General features: G+C 42.8%; 2 protein-coding genes across 2 annotated transcripts; one reads left to right on the top strand and one right to left on the bottom strand.

Annotated features, from left to right (window-relative positions):
- Nucleotides 1-308: 308 nt before the first annotated feature.
- On the top strand, nt 309-6,005 carry LOC113448201 (chemerin-like receptor 1). The gene is made up of 2 exons (XM_026718803.2): nt 309-375; nt 4,644-6,005. The coding sequence occupies exon 2, from the start codon at nt 4,676-4,678 to the stop codon at nt 5,720-5,722; it is 1,047 nt and encodes a 348-aa protein (XP_026574588.2). The 5' UTR covers nt 309-375; nt 4,644-4,675; the 3' UTR covers nt 5,723-6,005.
- A 4,362-nt stretch (nt 6,006-10,367) lies between these two features.
- Nucleotides 10,368-11,321, bottom strand: LOC113448227 (chemerin-like receptor 1). Its single transcript, XM_026718833.2, has one exon. It carries the CDS (start codon nt 11,319-11,321, stop codon nt 10,368-10,370), a length of 954 nt encoding a protein of 317 aa, XP_026574618.2.
- Between the last annotated feature and the right edge of the window lie 3,766 nt (nt 11,322-15,087).

Below are 15,087 nucleotides of genomic sequence, written 5' to 3'. Positions count from 1 at the left end.
CAAGTTTGAAGACTCTTGATTTTGTCTTAGTGCTATTGCTAAGTGCTATAACTACCCCAGCATCTCCCCATTGTTTCTTCGCCATTTGTTTTCTTAAAATAATTTAAAAAGAAACCTCACAATTTTTAAGATAGATGAGCTCCACAAAACCCTTTAATGGATAATGCTTGGAGCCTTTTAGTTCCCAAACCCTTCAAAGACAGCTAAATTTTGCCTGTGATGAAGTAACAGGAAGACAACATGCAAGGGGTGGGGAAAATGAATGCCTACCCTCTATCTGCACCTATCTAGCCTCAGTTCTGTTTTCTGGCTTGTCATCAAAAGATCATATTTCCCAGGAGGAAACGAAGGAGCAGGATACGTCTTTAAATTAAGGTGAGAAATCTTTCTTTTTATTGTGATTTTTATTTAAAAAATTTTTTTAAAAGGAAGATTAAAAAGATGAGCTAATATAAAAGAAGAAAAAGGAAGAATTCAAAGAGAATGTGCAAAAAAAAGGAGGGAAAGTACAAGAAAATAGAAAGGAAAGGACAACACCACAAAAAAAGTTGTTTCTGGTCTTCTTTATAGCAGTTATAAATATAAATTTGCCTTTTACTTTATGGTTATAACATGCGTTTTTATGATCTATCCTAAAACATAAAACGTAAGTTCATTGTTTCCCCTATTTTATGCAAAAAGCTAATAAGGGGTTTTCCAATCCACAATCAATGTGGAAATTGTCTCTCTTCTAATCGAATAAGTTAATGTAGCCATCTCATCAAATTCCATCATTTTCATCAAATCTTTCCATCTTTGTATGGACAATAATCTTGAGGCCGTTAGCATGCCCGAGAACAAAATTCCAAGATTGAGGTAACAGAATAACAGAGTTGGAAGGGACCTTGGAGGTCTTCTAGTCTAACTCCCTGCCTAGGCAGGAAACCGTCTACCATTTCAGACAAATGGTTGTCCAATCTCTTCTTAAAAACCTCCTGTTTTGGAGCATCTACAATGTCTGAAGGCAATTCATTCCACGGATTAATTGTTTTCAGTGTGAGGAAATTCCTCCTTATTTCTAGGCTGCTTCTGTCTTTGATGAGTTTCCATCCGTTGCTTCTTGTCTTACCCTCAGGAGCTTTGGAGAATAGCATGATCACCTCTTCTTTGGGGCAGCCCCTCAAATATTGGAACACTGCTATTATGTCCTTCTTTTCACTAGACTAGACATACCCAATTCCTGCAAACGTTCTTTATATGTTTTAGCCTCCAGTCCCTTTCTGGAGTGAAGGATGGTTAAATGTTTTCCTTTAGAACTGGGGTCTCATGAGATAACTTGGAGTGCCATAGCACTGGAGGAAAAAACAGAGACCATCAATTTAAATCACTAAATGCAGATGGATTTCACACAACGCCTTCCAGGAAGGTAGAGAAACCGCAGCTCAGTTGCAGTTCCCAGCTAACAAGAGGAAAATTCCACAGTCTATCCTACAAAAGCTGGCATCCCTCATCTATAAATGCCTTAAAAGCCAACATACTCTTGCTTACATTCCACGAACTAGGAAATATTCTGATGTGTTGTGATGCCCCAGCATGTGTTTACCAGATTTTATGGACCCTGGTGGGATGAAGAATAGTTTCCAAGTATGACAAGATCTGCCGTTAACTGAATTCCCAAGTATTTAACTTTCTTTGCTATCTAAATATCTAAACTATTCGTAAATACTTTTTTTCTGTTTGTCCTATTTTTTTTTACCAATATCTTACTTTTCCCTTTATATATTTTCAATCCTGCCATTTTCCCATATTCTTCTATTTTATTTATTAACTTAGGTCCTGTTCCTAGAGGTTCTGCTAATATAAAATCTAATTCATCTGCAAATGCCTGCAATTTATACTCTTCTTTTCTTATTTCCATCCCTCTTATCTCCTTATCTTTCCTAATATTTCTATTTAACACTTCCAATCTTAATACAAATAACAACGGTGACAGGGGACACCCTTGTATGACAAGATTTGGAGAGCTAGAATGAATAGTGTTGGTTTTGCTGCAGTTTTTCTTCCTCATGTCTTTAATTCCTTTAATTTGAAGGGGTTGGGTTTTCTTTTGGTCTTTCTTATTCCTCTTTTGGTCTCTGCATCACCAGTACATTAAAAAAAAAATTAATCTCACATATAGCAATAGCACTTAGATTTATATTGTATATTGCTCCATGGTGCTTTGCAGTACTGTCTGGGTGGTTTACAACGTCAGCATATTCTCCCCCAACAATCTGATCCTTGTTTGACCAAACCCTGAATTAACTTTGATATAAGTTCTCCAAGTTCCAAAACGTTGACAACATTCTCTGGATCAGTGGTGGGATTCGAATTTTTTTACCACTGGTTCTGTGGCCATGGCTTGGTGGGTGAGGCAGGGGAAGGATATACTGTAAAATCCCCATTCCTTCCCCACCCCACTAACCTGCTTTCCAGCTCCGTTCTCCTATTCAGGGCAACCAAAAAAGACCCAGCCAACGATCAGCTGGGACTCAATAGGAGGCAGAGAATAGATGGCGTTGGTGAGGCCAGTCAGAGGAGGGGTTTGTTGGTTCTCCAAACTACTCAAAATTTCCCCTACTAGTTCTCCAGAACTGGTCAGAACTTGCTGAATACCACTTCTACCCTGGACGTGTCCTCTTCGCTTCTCTTTTTCCACTTTGCAGCTCTTAGAGAAAGAAACTTAGGAAGGACCTCTCCTGATGGGTCAAGCAGTTAATAGCAAACCCTGGAAATTTATATATTCAGACTTGAGAAGATTCTGCTTTGTAGCCTTACAATAAAGTAGAATTTGTTCGCCTGGTTCTGTTTCCTGCCCATTTCACCTGGAGGGCTGATAGGGGATACCTGTGTTTGTCCAGCCTCACTGTGTCAGCCTCGGAAGCCATTTTTTACTTGGCCGCTTCGAGGCTGCCACATTCAGTGTTTGGGAAAATGGGAGGGGGGATTTCATAGAGAGGTAGAAGATTAGACACAACAACATTGTTTCTCAGAGAGTCAAGGACATGCTACCCTGCACCTGGAGAGGAGTGACTGGAGGGATGTCTCCAATAGGGACGAAAATTTGATTGGGCCATGTGATGGACTGGTGGGTGCAGGGGGTAGATCTTTGATTTCTCTTTTGGGAAGGGAATACCCAGAATGCTCAGATTTGGATTTTTCCAGATGTGCCAATATGACAACTGTTAATAAAATGGAACTTTGAGGGAATGTGTGTCTCGAAGTTTATGTGTTTGGAGTTGGTTCCTTGAAATGCTGACAATGTGATTTTTGGCCTTGTGCTTTTTCTTAGCTTTCGGGGGTTTTCCCCTCCTTCCACTTCCCACCTGTTTTTGTTAGATGCTTTTAAAAGACAAGTGTTGTTGCAACAAGATGACCAAGTGGTTTCTGGCATTGAAAAGATTTCTCAACCTCCCTCCTGTTCATCTCTTTCCTGTACTAAGGGAAATGGAGAATATAGCAAACAATTATTTCCTGTCTTGGCTAAGACCCTCGCCCACCCATGTATCCTGCCTTGACTTCCTCATTTTACCCACCTCGGAAGGGTGGAAGGCTGAGTCAACCTTGAGCCTGGTGAGACTTGAACTGCCGAATTGCAGACAGCCAGCAGTCAGCAGAAGTAGCCTGCAGTACTGTACTCTAACCACTGTGCCACTGCGGCTCAAATATATAAGCATCTCTACTATATTTAAACTCATTGGTTGACAAATCCACCGTTTATCAAAATGGGGTGGTTGACTTGGAGCAACTGGTTTTCTGCTTATGATTTTTCCCCTTAAAATGTTTTCCCCCTTTTCACCTAAGAATTGTTTTAAAATCTAAATCTGTTTTTAAAATCTTCCCAAACCCCAGCTATTAGGTGTGGCCTTCAACGCTCAAAAATAGCATTTTTATAATGTACGTGGTCACCTGAGGCAAATAGATTCCACAAAGAATAGCTTTATTGGAGCTATCATATTGGCACTTATCTGGTGAAAACTGACTCTGAAGTCTCCCAAAGTTTTCACCTAATTCAAAGTAAGGGTTTTTCTACTTTCTCAAAACAATCAGTCACATGGTCCAATCATGGTGCAGGCTGGCAGCCAGGTAGCATCACTCTGCTTTCCTCCAACCAGGTGTGAGAATATCCTTGGTTCTCAAGAGAAAATATTTTGTTTTGGCTGCAGAATTCCCTCTATCTCAAATCCCCCCCTGCAATCCCTCAGCTCCAGAGGTGGCATTCAGCAGGTTCTGACCAATTCTGGAGAACCAGTAGTGAAAATATTGAGTAGTTTGGAGAACTAACAAATACCCCCTCTGACTGGCCCCGCCCCCATCTATTCTCTGCCTCCCGAGTCCCAGCTGATTGGCTGGCTCTTTCTTTTGTTGTCCTGCACAGGAGAACGGAGTTGGAAAGCAGGTTAGCGGGGTGGGGAGGGAATGGGATTTTGCAGTATCCTTCCCCTGCCGTGCCCATCAAGTCACGCCAACCAAGCCACGCCCACAGAACCTGTACTAAAATAATTTTAATCCCACTACTGCTTGGCTCCAGTGTGGCAACACCGAAGCCGTTCCAAATGGCTTCAGTCAGGTCACTTCAGGGTTGACACACATCCGTTCACTGATTCTTGTGTTTTTGCTTTTAGGAAAAGGAGCCTCTCTATCAGTAGAAGACATAATGAGCAACACCACTCTGGACAATCTACGCTTTTATAACTCTACTGAGTACGATGAAGATTATGACTATTATGACAGTCCAAACTATAAACTAGAAAGAGCCATGCATATTATCGCCATGGTGATCTATAGTCTTGCATTTGTGCTGGGGGTCCTTGGCAACGGGTTGGTTATCTTCATCACCGGCTTCCGAATGAAGAAGACGGTCAACACAGTTTGGTTCCTCAATTTGGCCATTGCGGACTTCGCCTTTACTTTCTTCCTTCCCCTGAGTGTTGCTTATTTAGCCCTGGGATTCCACTGGCCCTTCGGTGAGTTTTTGTGCAAGGTGAACAGCACCTTGGCCTTCCTCAACCTCTATGCCAGCATTTATCTCCTCATGGTCATCAGTATTGACCGTTGCATTTCTGTCTGGAATCCGGTCTGGGCTCAGAATCACCGAACCCCTCGGCTGGCTTCTTTTGTGGCCTTGGCTGTGTGGATCTGGGCCTTGGTGTTGTGTTCTCCAGTTATGTATTTCAGGCAAACTGCCTCGCAGGATGGCCTGCTGGAAGAAAACAAGATTAACTGCTATACCAATTACGGTGAAGACCCAGCCATGAAAACCATGAGACATTATGCCCTGATCATCACTCGGTTCATCTTTGCCTTCGTCATTCCCTTCACTGTTATCCTCGTCTGCTACGGGGCAATTGTCTCGAAACTGAGACGCAATCAATTGTCTCAATCTAACAAACCCTTTCAGGTCATCACTGCAGTGATTGTTGCTTTTTCGGTCTGCTGGTTCCCTTATCATCTTTTCACTTTCTTTGAGTTAAAAGGACATACAGAGGTGCTGAGGTTCGGTGTTCCCTTGGTAACAAGCCTGGCTTTCGTCAACAGCTGCCTGAACCCCATTTTGTACGTCTTCATGGGCCAGGATTTCAAAAAGAAACTGAGGCAGTCCCTCTTTACTATATTTGAGAATGCCTTTACTGAAGAGAACAGCCAGAACACATTAACTAATAAGACTAAATCTTCAATGGAGACCCTGTCCCAGGAGGTCTGAGACCTACCTGACTCTATTGTTACATCCTCAAACCCCCAGAACTTTAACCTTAAATTGTCTACCGTGGACCTCATCCCATTCCTAAGAGGTCTGTAAGGGGGGCGTGCATAAGCTGTTTCCATTTATTCATACTCATTTATTATGTATATACTTATACCTGTTTATTCTTATATGCTATGTTCATACTTATACTTGTTTTCTCATACATGCTTGAGAAACTAAACTGAATAAATAAATAAATAAAATGTCTCGATTCTGAAAACCCTCCCCAAGCCAGGTTATCAAATGAACCGCTTCTGAATCTTCTTTGCATCGCTCCACGTTGACCCCATTCGCTGAAGGTTCCTTGCTTTGAGGTTTGATTCTTTGAGGAACATCTGAAGAACCCATCACGAAACCAGCTGCCTGGATGTAGAAATGGCACCTTTGCAACAGTGGAAAATATCTGTTGCTCGGGTGTGGAAGGAGGGTGAAAGTTCATTCTCCAAGCTTGTGGGTTGGTTTCCGAATGTTTCATTTCCAGGCTAGGTAACATACCCAGCAGAGTTTAGAGCAAAGGTCTCCAAACTTGGCAACTTTAGACTGGCGGACTTCAACTCCCAGAATTCTCCAGCCAGCATAGCTAGCTGGAGAATTCTGGGAGTTGAAGTCCACAAGTCTTAAAGTTGCCAAATTTGGAGACCCCCGGTTTAGGGGATGGGACCTTTGTGCGTAGCTAATAAAGATGCTCCATTAATGCATTTCCGTAATCCTCATCTGGTTCCCAATAAAAATAAGTATATGCGTTTCCATGAAAACCCACAGATCGCACTGGATTTCAGCTAAAATCCCTTGCAATCTGATCATCAACATAAATACAATTACTATGCTTAGGAAACACGAAAGGAGTGCCTTGCTTGCTCTCCCGCTTCCACATACTTCCCATGTTCAAAAATATCCTTTCATCTAATGATAGAGTTGGAAGCCTTATCCATATATATTCACACCCCTCTTCATAAATTCCCAGATTCTGCTCGAGAGCCTTCTAGGACTCATTTTCTCATACCGATACATGACTTTTGCTCACTTTTGCCACAGATAATTCCTTTTATTGCTGTAACTTAGAACAATTGCTAATTGATTGTAAGTTAAGGGCAACTCATAATTCTCCTCCAAAGGAGTTTTTGGTAAACATGTTCTTTAAAGAATAATAATAAAAAAATATAACACTTTTGCCTCAGCTGTTTATCAATAGCACCCCAAATGTGAGGTGGTTCCCGCACATTCTTCTAGATGAAGGATCAGTTAAGGGGAGCTTCTGGTGGAGAAGATGTCACCAGACTTTTAGTATCGTGCTTTCTCCTGATCTTGTCTTTTTATTTGGTTCATTGGGAGATTTGTTGCACAGGAGGATGGGTTTTGGGTAGCAAATTGAGGTGGGTTGTTTGGGAGAAACTGTGCTTGGGATACCAAGTATCTATACAGGTAATGGAGGACACGGACACTTGGAAAGTGTCCATGTATATGCACACACACACACACACACACACACACACACTTACACACTGTATGTCAGCATTCCAAGTAATGCAACCATAGAAAGCAGAAGTCCAAGGCAGGTAAATTCCTCAACAAACGATTTATTGGATACATCCTATTGGCGCAACTGGTAAAAAAACCAATTCTGAAAGTTCCGGCAGTTTTCACCAGATTAAAAAGTGAAAGTTTCTCCTTCCCCCAAGTTATCAGTCACATTGTCCAATGGAGGTGCTGGCTGGTTTGCTTGGTTACTCCATCCCTCCTCTCTCCAACCACCTGTTGGAATGTCCTTGGTTCCCATGGGAAAACATTTTGTTTTGACCACAAACCCCCAGCTATCTGTTTTCCTCCTCCCTGTCCCTTCTTCTTCTTGCTTGTGGCAACTGGAAAGCCTCCAAGATGGCCTCAGCCAGGTCCACTTCAGGATTGACACCGTATGTGTGTACACACACACACACACACACGGGTCTACACATATATGGAATTACTTTTTCCAGCATCAGAAAAACTGGCTTTTCCATCACTATATTTTTCCAACGAATCTTTATTTTCAAGAACATATTCCAGTGATAATATAGAATCAACGACTACCCGCTTTTCAAATTTCCACTTGGTCCAGTTGTACATCATGTTCACTTTAGTTTGTAATAACTAAATGGCTTATCCTCTTGTGCATGCTCAACCCATTTGTTCCCTCAATGATTTTGTGGATTATGCAACCTCCCAATGGGTTAATTCAGAAACCAGGTTAAGTGTGTTCTGGGAGCTTAACCAAGACTTACCTGTCTGTCTACCTGTCTCATTAAATGTTGTGGCCCGCCAGAGGCCAACAGAGCTGGCAGCAGACTCGGACAGTGAGGAGGTTGGGGAGGAACATGGGCTGGTCCTGGAGTCTGGGGAAGGTTCTTACAAGTGCTCTGTGTCTGAGGCAGAGATGGGGCCAAGGCTGTCTGACAGTTATAAGCTGCCTTCAGAGTCAGACATCAGTGAGGTGGAAGAACAGCTGGAGCCTGTTCCCAGTATGAGCATGCACAGAGCTGCCAGAAGAAGGGAACACTAAAGGGACATGGGTAGACTCGGGAGTAAACCGGTAGAATCCCACCCCTGGAAGAAAGACAGATTGCCAGGCAGTGTTTGTGCCACAATTAGAGCTGTGGTGGCACAGTGGTTAGAATGCAGTATTGCAGGGAAACTCTGCCCACAGCCAGGAGTTTGATCCTGAGGAGCTCAAAGTTGACTCAGCCTTTCATCCTTCCGAGGTTGGATAAAATGAGGACCCAGATTGTTGGGAGCAAACTGCTGACTCTGTAAACTGCTGAGAGAGGGCTGCAAAGCACTGTGAAGCGGTTTATAAGTCTAAGTGCTATTACTATGGCTGTTAAATGCAAGATGGGAAGGTCCTTTGAAATATGGAAACAAGATCACTTTGCCATCAAAAGCACTCTGTCTCTTGAAAGTTTGTGAAACCCACAGCTTCACATATAAATATAGCTAACTGCAAATTACTTTGATTAAAACAAGCAAACACACAGAATTATGTAACTGACCTTTAAATAATTTTAAACTTCCTAATAGACTAGAAGTCAGACCAGCCCTAAATAACCAGCTAAAAAAGCAATCAGAAAAGGTAATCATTATCCAATTTTTACAATTCTTTTTCATAGCTGGTGCATAAGATTATCAACAGAAATTAGGATACACATAATGCATATTATATAATACATGTTACACAAATAACGATATGGAGAATAGCAAGCCAACTTTATCCCAGTAAATTCATCTCCCAGAATTTAATGGTTTAGGGTATATCCTGGGAATAATAAGCCAATATATCTGGAGGCCAAAGATTGTAAAAGGCTGCAATAAACGGTAGGGAAGAATAAACATTAGAATCTTTGAAAAATGACAGATTTGTTGAAATGGACACAGAGGGTTCATTCTATTGAAAAGTGCAGAATGCCACCACTGAAAAGGCCCTGTTTCAGAAATATCCATTAAACTCATCCAAGAATAATGTGTTCATTTGCAGAATTTGGGTTTGCTGGTGTTGGTGGGGAGGTCACTCAGAACACACATGGGTGTGCTGCTTTGTACAAGTGTCAAAGTGTGCTCACATGATTTCCTTAATCTGATTCCTGAATTAACCCAGGTTCTGGTAATAACCATGTGGCTGCGTTCAGTCAGCACAACGAGCCACCAGAATCCTAACCAAGATTAATCCTGACCAAGTTCAGTGCGTTCTGCAATTGTGTCTCCTTGGTCATTACTTGGCTTGGCTAACTTGTTGTTTGAATGAAGCCATAAGAAACTATGGAGATTCTCAGTCATCCAAGGCATGGTTGTCCCAAAGGTGCTTTTTTAAAAGGCAGCTGGATTTTGTTTTTCCTTGAAGACATTTTGCTTCTCATCCAAGATGCTTCTTCAACTCTGAAGATGCTTCTTGAATGAGAAGTGAAACAGCTTAAAAGAAAAATAAAGTCCAGTTGCCAGAGGTGGTATTCAGCAGGTTCCGACCAGTTCTGGAGAACTGGTAGCGGAAATTTTGAGTACTTCACAGAACTGGCAAATGCCCCCTCTGACTGGCCCTGATCCCATCTATTCTCCACCTCCTGAGTTCCAGTTGATTGGCTGGGTCTTCTTTGGTTGCCCTGCACAGGAGAACGGAGCTGAAAAGCAGGTTAGTGGGGTGGGGAGGGAATGGGATTTTGCAGTAACCTTCCCCTGGATTGGGGTAGGAATGGAGATTTTTACAATATCCTTCCCCTGCTATGCCCACCAAGCCACAGCCACCAAGCCACAGCCACCAAGCCACACCACAGCGACCAAGCCACGCCCACCAAGCCACGCCCATAGAACCGGTAATAAAAACATTTGAATCCCACCATTGCCAGTTGCCTTTTGAAAAAGCATGTTTGGGAAGCCATAAGAGCTGCTAACACTTTAAAAAGTTAATAATAATAGTGCTAATGGTTGCAACTAAGACCTAGTTGACTTCTAACTGTGTGGCTTAGCTCCATTTGGTTAGCTTACCGTTTGCTGTGTTATGTGAATCAAGATAACGGGTGACTTCAGGAAGTATACTGTGTGATTACAGCTATAGGCATATTCTCGGTATAAGAAGAATAACTCACACTATGCTGGATTCCCCTATTCCTGAAGTAGAACCAGAATTCCTATTACTTGAAAAAAAGGACGTGGCCCAGTTTTCACTAAAAGCACTTTTGAAGGCTGAGAGGAAGGAGCGCCAGCTAATTTTTCTAAAATCTGCACACACGAAAGCATATAAGAATGGATTGAGGCAGCTGTTGAGACACACCAAACCATTAGCCAGCGGCAGCCCAATATCAATGACAGCTCTCATTTCAAAGCTCCCATCAGCCAAGTTCTCTAGAATGGAGAAGACATGGTGAGGGAACCAACAGCAGAAGAACGCTACCACTACCGCCATGATGATCTTGAAGGATCTACCAAACTGATGAAAGAGCTTTCCTCTGAGCTTAAAGACAATGATGCAGTAGCAAGCCAAGATGATGTTGAAGGGGATGAAGAACCCAATTACAAATTCAGTCACCACCATAGAAAGATGGGACCTGCGGCTGCTGGCCTCTTCCAAGCTAAAGCTATAGAAACACTTTATAGAGTTATCCATATCATATTCCGTGTCCCGGAAGTAGAAGTAAGGGGTACTGAGTCCCAAGGCCATCATCCAGATAAGGATAACTATTAAGGAAGCCAGCCGAAGCGTACGATGGTTCAAGGACCAAACGGGACACACTACAGAAACACAGCGGTCAACACTGATGGCCGTCAAGAAGAAGACGCTGGCAAACATGTTGAGGAAAGACACCACAGTGTCCAGTTTGCAGAGTAGCCGGCCAAGAATCCATTCGTCGAGGGCAAAATAGAGCAACTCTGAGGACAGAGAAAGGTCATAGATGAAATCAGCTAGAGCCAAGTTGAGGTACCACATGGTAGTAATTGTCTTCTTCATTTGGAAACCAGTGAGGAAGATAACAAGACCATTGCCGATGGTCCCAAAGAGTAAAGTGGTGCTGTAAATCACCATGGAAACCACATGCATTGTGCTTGAGGTTTCAGTATCATCATACAAAATCTCCGAATCATTCCAGCTGAAATTATAGGTGTCATTCTCAACGGAATAACTATGCAGAACAGAAGCGAAGGGATCCATCCTTCTGAGATTTGGCCCTTTTTCTTCTTCTGAGCCTAAAAGATAAAAAAAAAAAAAACTGGTATTTCTTTCGTGTGAGAAGTGAGCAGAGAGGAAGAAGAAAATGGCGGCAGCGTTCTGATGGCCGACTTTCAGAGTTCCATGCCCGAAACCCAATTTCGTATTTCAAAATGAAACTTTGGGGGGATCTAGGTATTTATTTATTGAATTTCTATATCGTCACCCCTCTTAACGAGTGACTCATAGGCAGCCTTCATCCTAAAAACATAAAACAATAAAGTAATTAAAACAATACAGAATCAAAATATTGCCAAGTAAAAACTATTGCCATGGATGTTAACATAACCATGAAACGGGGCCCTTAACCCATTTGGGGCCCAGAACTGAGCATATTTAATTTCTTGGATATTTCTGATATGATATTTATTCCTGCATAGACCAGGGGTGGGCTTCAAAAATTTTAGCAAAGGATTCTCTCTGCCCGGTTGCTGGGTGGGTGTGGCCATGGTGGGCGTGGCCTAGTCAGCCTCCTGCACCACGGGGGGGGGCGTTTTTGCCCTCCCCGGGCTCCGGAGGCTCTCTGGAAGCTGGAAACCGGCCCAGTTACGGCCTTCCCGAACTTCCAGGAGGCCCGTTTTTCACTCTCCCCGAGCCTCTGGGTGGGCCCTGCACTTACTTGCATCCAAAATGGGCCATGTAGGGACTCCTGGGAGGGGAGGGGAGGGATGGGTGGGGCTAGCCAGGATTGAGATTTGGGGGTTGTCCGAACTGCACAGAATCTTAGCTAGGGGCTCTCCTGAACCCCTGTGAAGCCCCAACGGCCCCACCCCTGGCATAGACTAATATTTAGTATAGAACTCAGGGACTATGCCTTTAAAGCATTTAGACCTGAGGTACTGTATCCAAACCCAAGAACTTTCTTCTGGTGAATCCAAACAGTAGATTTTTTTTCCCCCAATGTTCCTGGTGTTCAGGGAAATTAGTTCCAAATTTAAACTGTGGTAAAGCTTTGCAAAGGGGAAGGCAAAAAAAGGAAAAAAAATCAAGACTGAAACGAATTTTCTCAAGTTTTTCAAAAGAGCCATCTTGTCAGTCTTTCGCTGCCCAAATAGAAAGATCTTGGGGCACCTTAAAACTGAATGTATTTATTATCTCATAAGGTTTTGTGGAGCACAGCAACCACTGTGATCAAAGAAAACTGCAAATAGAGTTACCCTGGGACCATCAGCCCTGTCTGATAACAGTGGTACAGATAAGCCCACAAGTTCAGTAGCCCTCATTATGACTTTAGCTACATGATTTATTGCTATTATACAGCACCTTTGGTGTCTACTCAGGACCTGTAAATCTGGATTTCTTCACTACATATGAATGGTCTGTCCTATTTCTATCGCCTCTTAGTCTGGTCCTTCAACCAAGCTCGAAACTCCTAACTATTCTCAACGCTCTATTTCCTAATACAACTCTTTAATTCCAGGGCGGAATACAATATCTTCTACATTCCAATTTGATGCCAGCTGGTGTAGATGTTTTGGTGTTACACATCCAAAAACTTTGGGAAAGGCAGATGTAGCTGGGGGTGGAGGGTGGGGGGTGCTCAGTTGGTTCACAGTATGAAGCACGGTATTGAAATCATGGCTTCATGAATAACAGAATAACAGATTTGAAAGGGACCTTGGAGATCTTCTAGTCCAACTCCTTACTCAAGCAGGAGACTATAGCAGTGATGGTGAATCTTTTCACCACCGAGTGCCCAAACTGGAATACGCATGCGCAGCGGAGTGCCAGAAACCAAAAATCAGCTGGTCTTCGTGTGTGCCAGAGCGCCAGAAACCAAAGATCAGCTGGTCTTCGTGTGTGCCGGAGTGCCAGAAACCAAAGATCAACTGGTCTTCATGCGTGCTGGAGCGCCAGAAACCGAAGACCAGCCAGCGTGCCAGAAACCAGTGGAGCAGTTGGTGAGGCGCACAGGCCCACAGAGAGCGCTCTGCATGCCACCTCTGGCACACACACTATAGGTTCACCATCATGGCTCTATACCATTCAAGTGGCTGTCCAGTCTCTTCTTAAAAGCCTCCAGTGATGAAGCACCTACAACTTCTGAAGGCAAAGCTGCTCCACTGATTCATTGTTTTCACTGTTCAGAAATTTCTCCTTAATTCCAGGTTGCTTCTTGGGGGACGAGCAGTCTGCCACCTCCAAGTGGTGTCCCCTGGATGTAATGAATCTGTAATGAAGGTGACTGTCGGAGGAGCGAGACCGCGTGGTAGACCTAAACAACGCTGGATGGACACGATCAAGGCCGATCTAGAGATCGCGAAGGCAGACCCGACACGCGTGGCAGACAGAGAGGTGTGGAAGCAGTACTCAAGGACATTAGCGGACCTCGCCCGAGCGCGAGACAAACGCTGAAGAAAAAGAAGAAGAAGAAGAAGAAGAAGAAGAATTCCAGGTTGCTTCTCTCCTGGATTAGTTTCCATCCATTGCTTTCTGTCTTGCTTTCTGATGCTTTGGAAAATAATTTGACCCTCTCTTTTTTGTGGCAGCCCCTCAAATACTGGAACATATGTATCATGTCCCCCCTAGTCCTTCTCTTCTCTAGACTAGCCAATACCCAATTTCTGCAACTGTTCTTCATACGTTTTAGCCTCCAGTCCCCTAATTGTCTTCGTTGCTCTTTTCTGCTCTCTTTCCAGATTCTCAACATCTTTTTTATAATCTGGTGACCAAAACTGGGTACAGTATATAAGGATTACCTCCCTTGCTGAGCCATAAACCATGGTTCAGTAACAACATCAACGCCGTTCCCATAAAGCACAAGGTCCCAACCCAATGAATCACCTTAGGCATGATGCATGAATCAGATTTTATATTTTTAAAAAATCATGATCTACTCACCCTGTTTCAGGTTCTAAGAAGCTGGGCAACCCTTGTCTTTCATAGTTAGAGACTTGCAAACACTTTCCATCTAGTTTCTGCCAGTCTTGATTATCAATCTTATCGATCTAGTCTGCCACAGAAGGGCTTGGCCCTATTAAACAACGGCTCTGAAAAACACAGTCCTTCTCTGTCTGGTGAGCACTGAATTTTCTCTGAATTTAATGGTTCGTGAAATAGAATAGAATAGAATAACAGAGTTGGAAGGGACGTTGGAGGTCTTCTAGTCCAACCCCCTGCCTAGGCAGGAAACCCTACACCACTTCAGACCAATGGTTATCCAACATCTTTTTAAAAGCTTCCAGTGTTGGAGCATTCACAACTTCTGGAGGCAAGTTGTTCCTCTAGTTAATTGTTCTCACTTTTAGGAAATGTCTCCTTAATTCTAGGTTGCTTCTCTCCTGGATTAGTTTCCAACCATTATTTCATTTCTTGTCCTGCCTTCAGGTGCTTTGGAGAATAGCTTGACTCCCTCTTCTTTGTGGCAGCCCCTCAAATATTGGAACACTGCTATCATGTCTCCCTTAGTCCTTCCTTTTTAAATTTATAAAAATACTTTATTAAACAAATTTATACAAATACAATAAAACCAAACGTTCTGCTTATCGCAACATAAGCAAAACAGTGTTCACTCAATCTGACATCTCTCAAATTATGTAGAATAATCATTCACACTTATTATATAAACATATAACCCAAAATTTCATCTAATTATATA

Source organism: Pseudonaja textilis, chromosome 10, assembly GCF_049901715.1.
Source record: "Pseudonaja textilis isolate UNSWEBS1 chromosome 10, rPseTex1.2, whole genome shotgun sequence".
Lineage (NCBI taxonomy): Eukaryota > Metazoa > Chordata > Lepidosauria > Squamata > Elapidae > Pseudonaja > Pseudonaja textilis.
Note: the sequence above shows the minus strand (reverse complement) of the source record. Positions and strands in the feature narration are given on the sequence as shown.

Bases quoted from the DNA above. Each gene is read 5' to 3' on its own strand.
- LOC113448227 (XM_026718833.2), bottom strand. From the start codon at position 11,321: ATGCATGTGGTTTCCATGGTGATTTACAGCACCACTTTACTCTTTGGG.
- LOC113448201 (XM_026718803.2), top strand. From the start codon at position 4,676: ATGAGCAACACCACTCTGGACAATCTACGCTTTTATAACTCTACTGAG.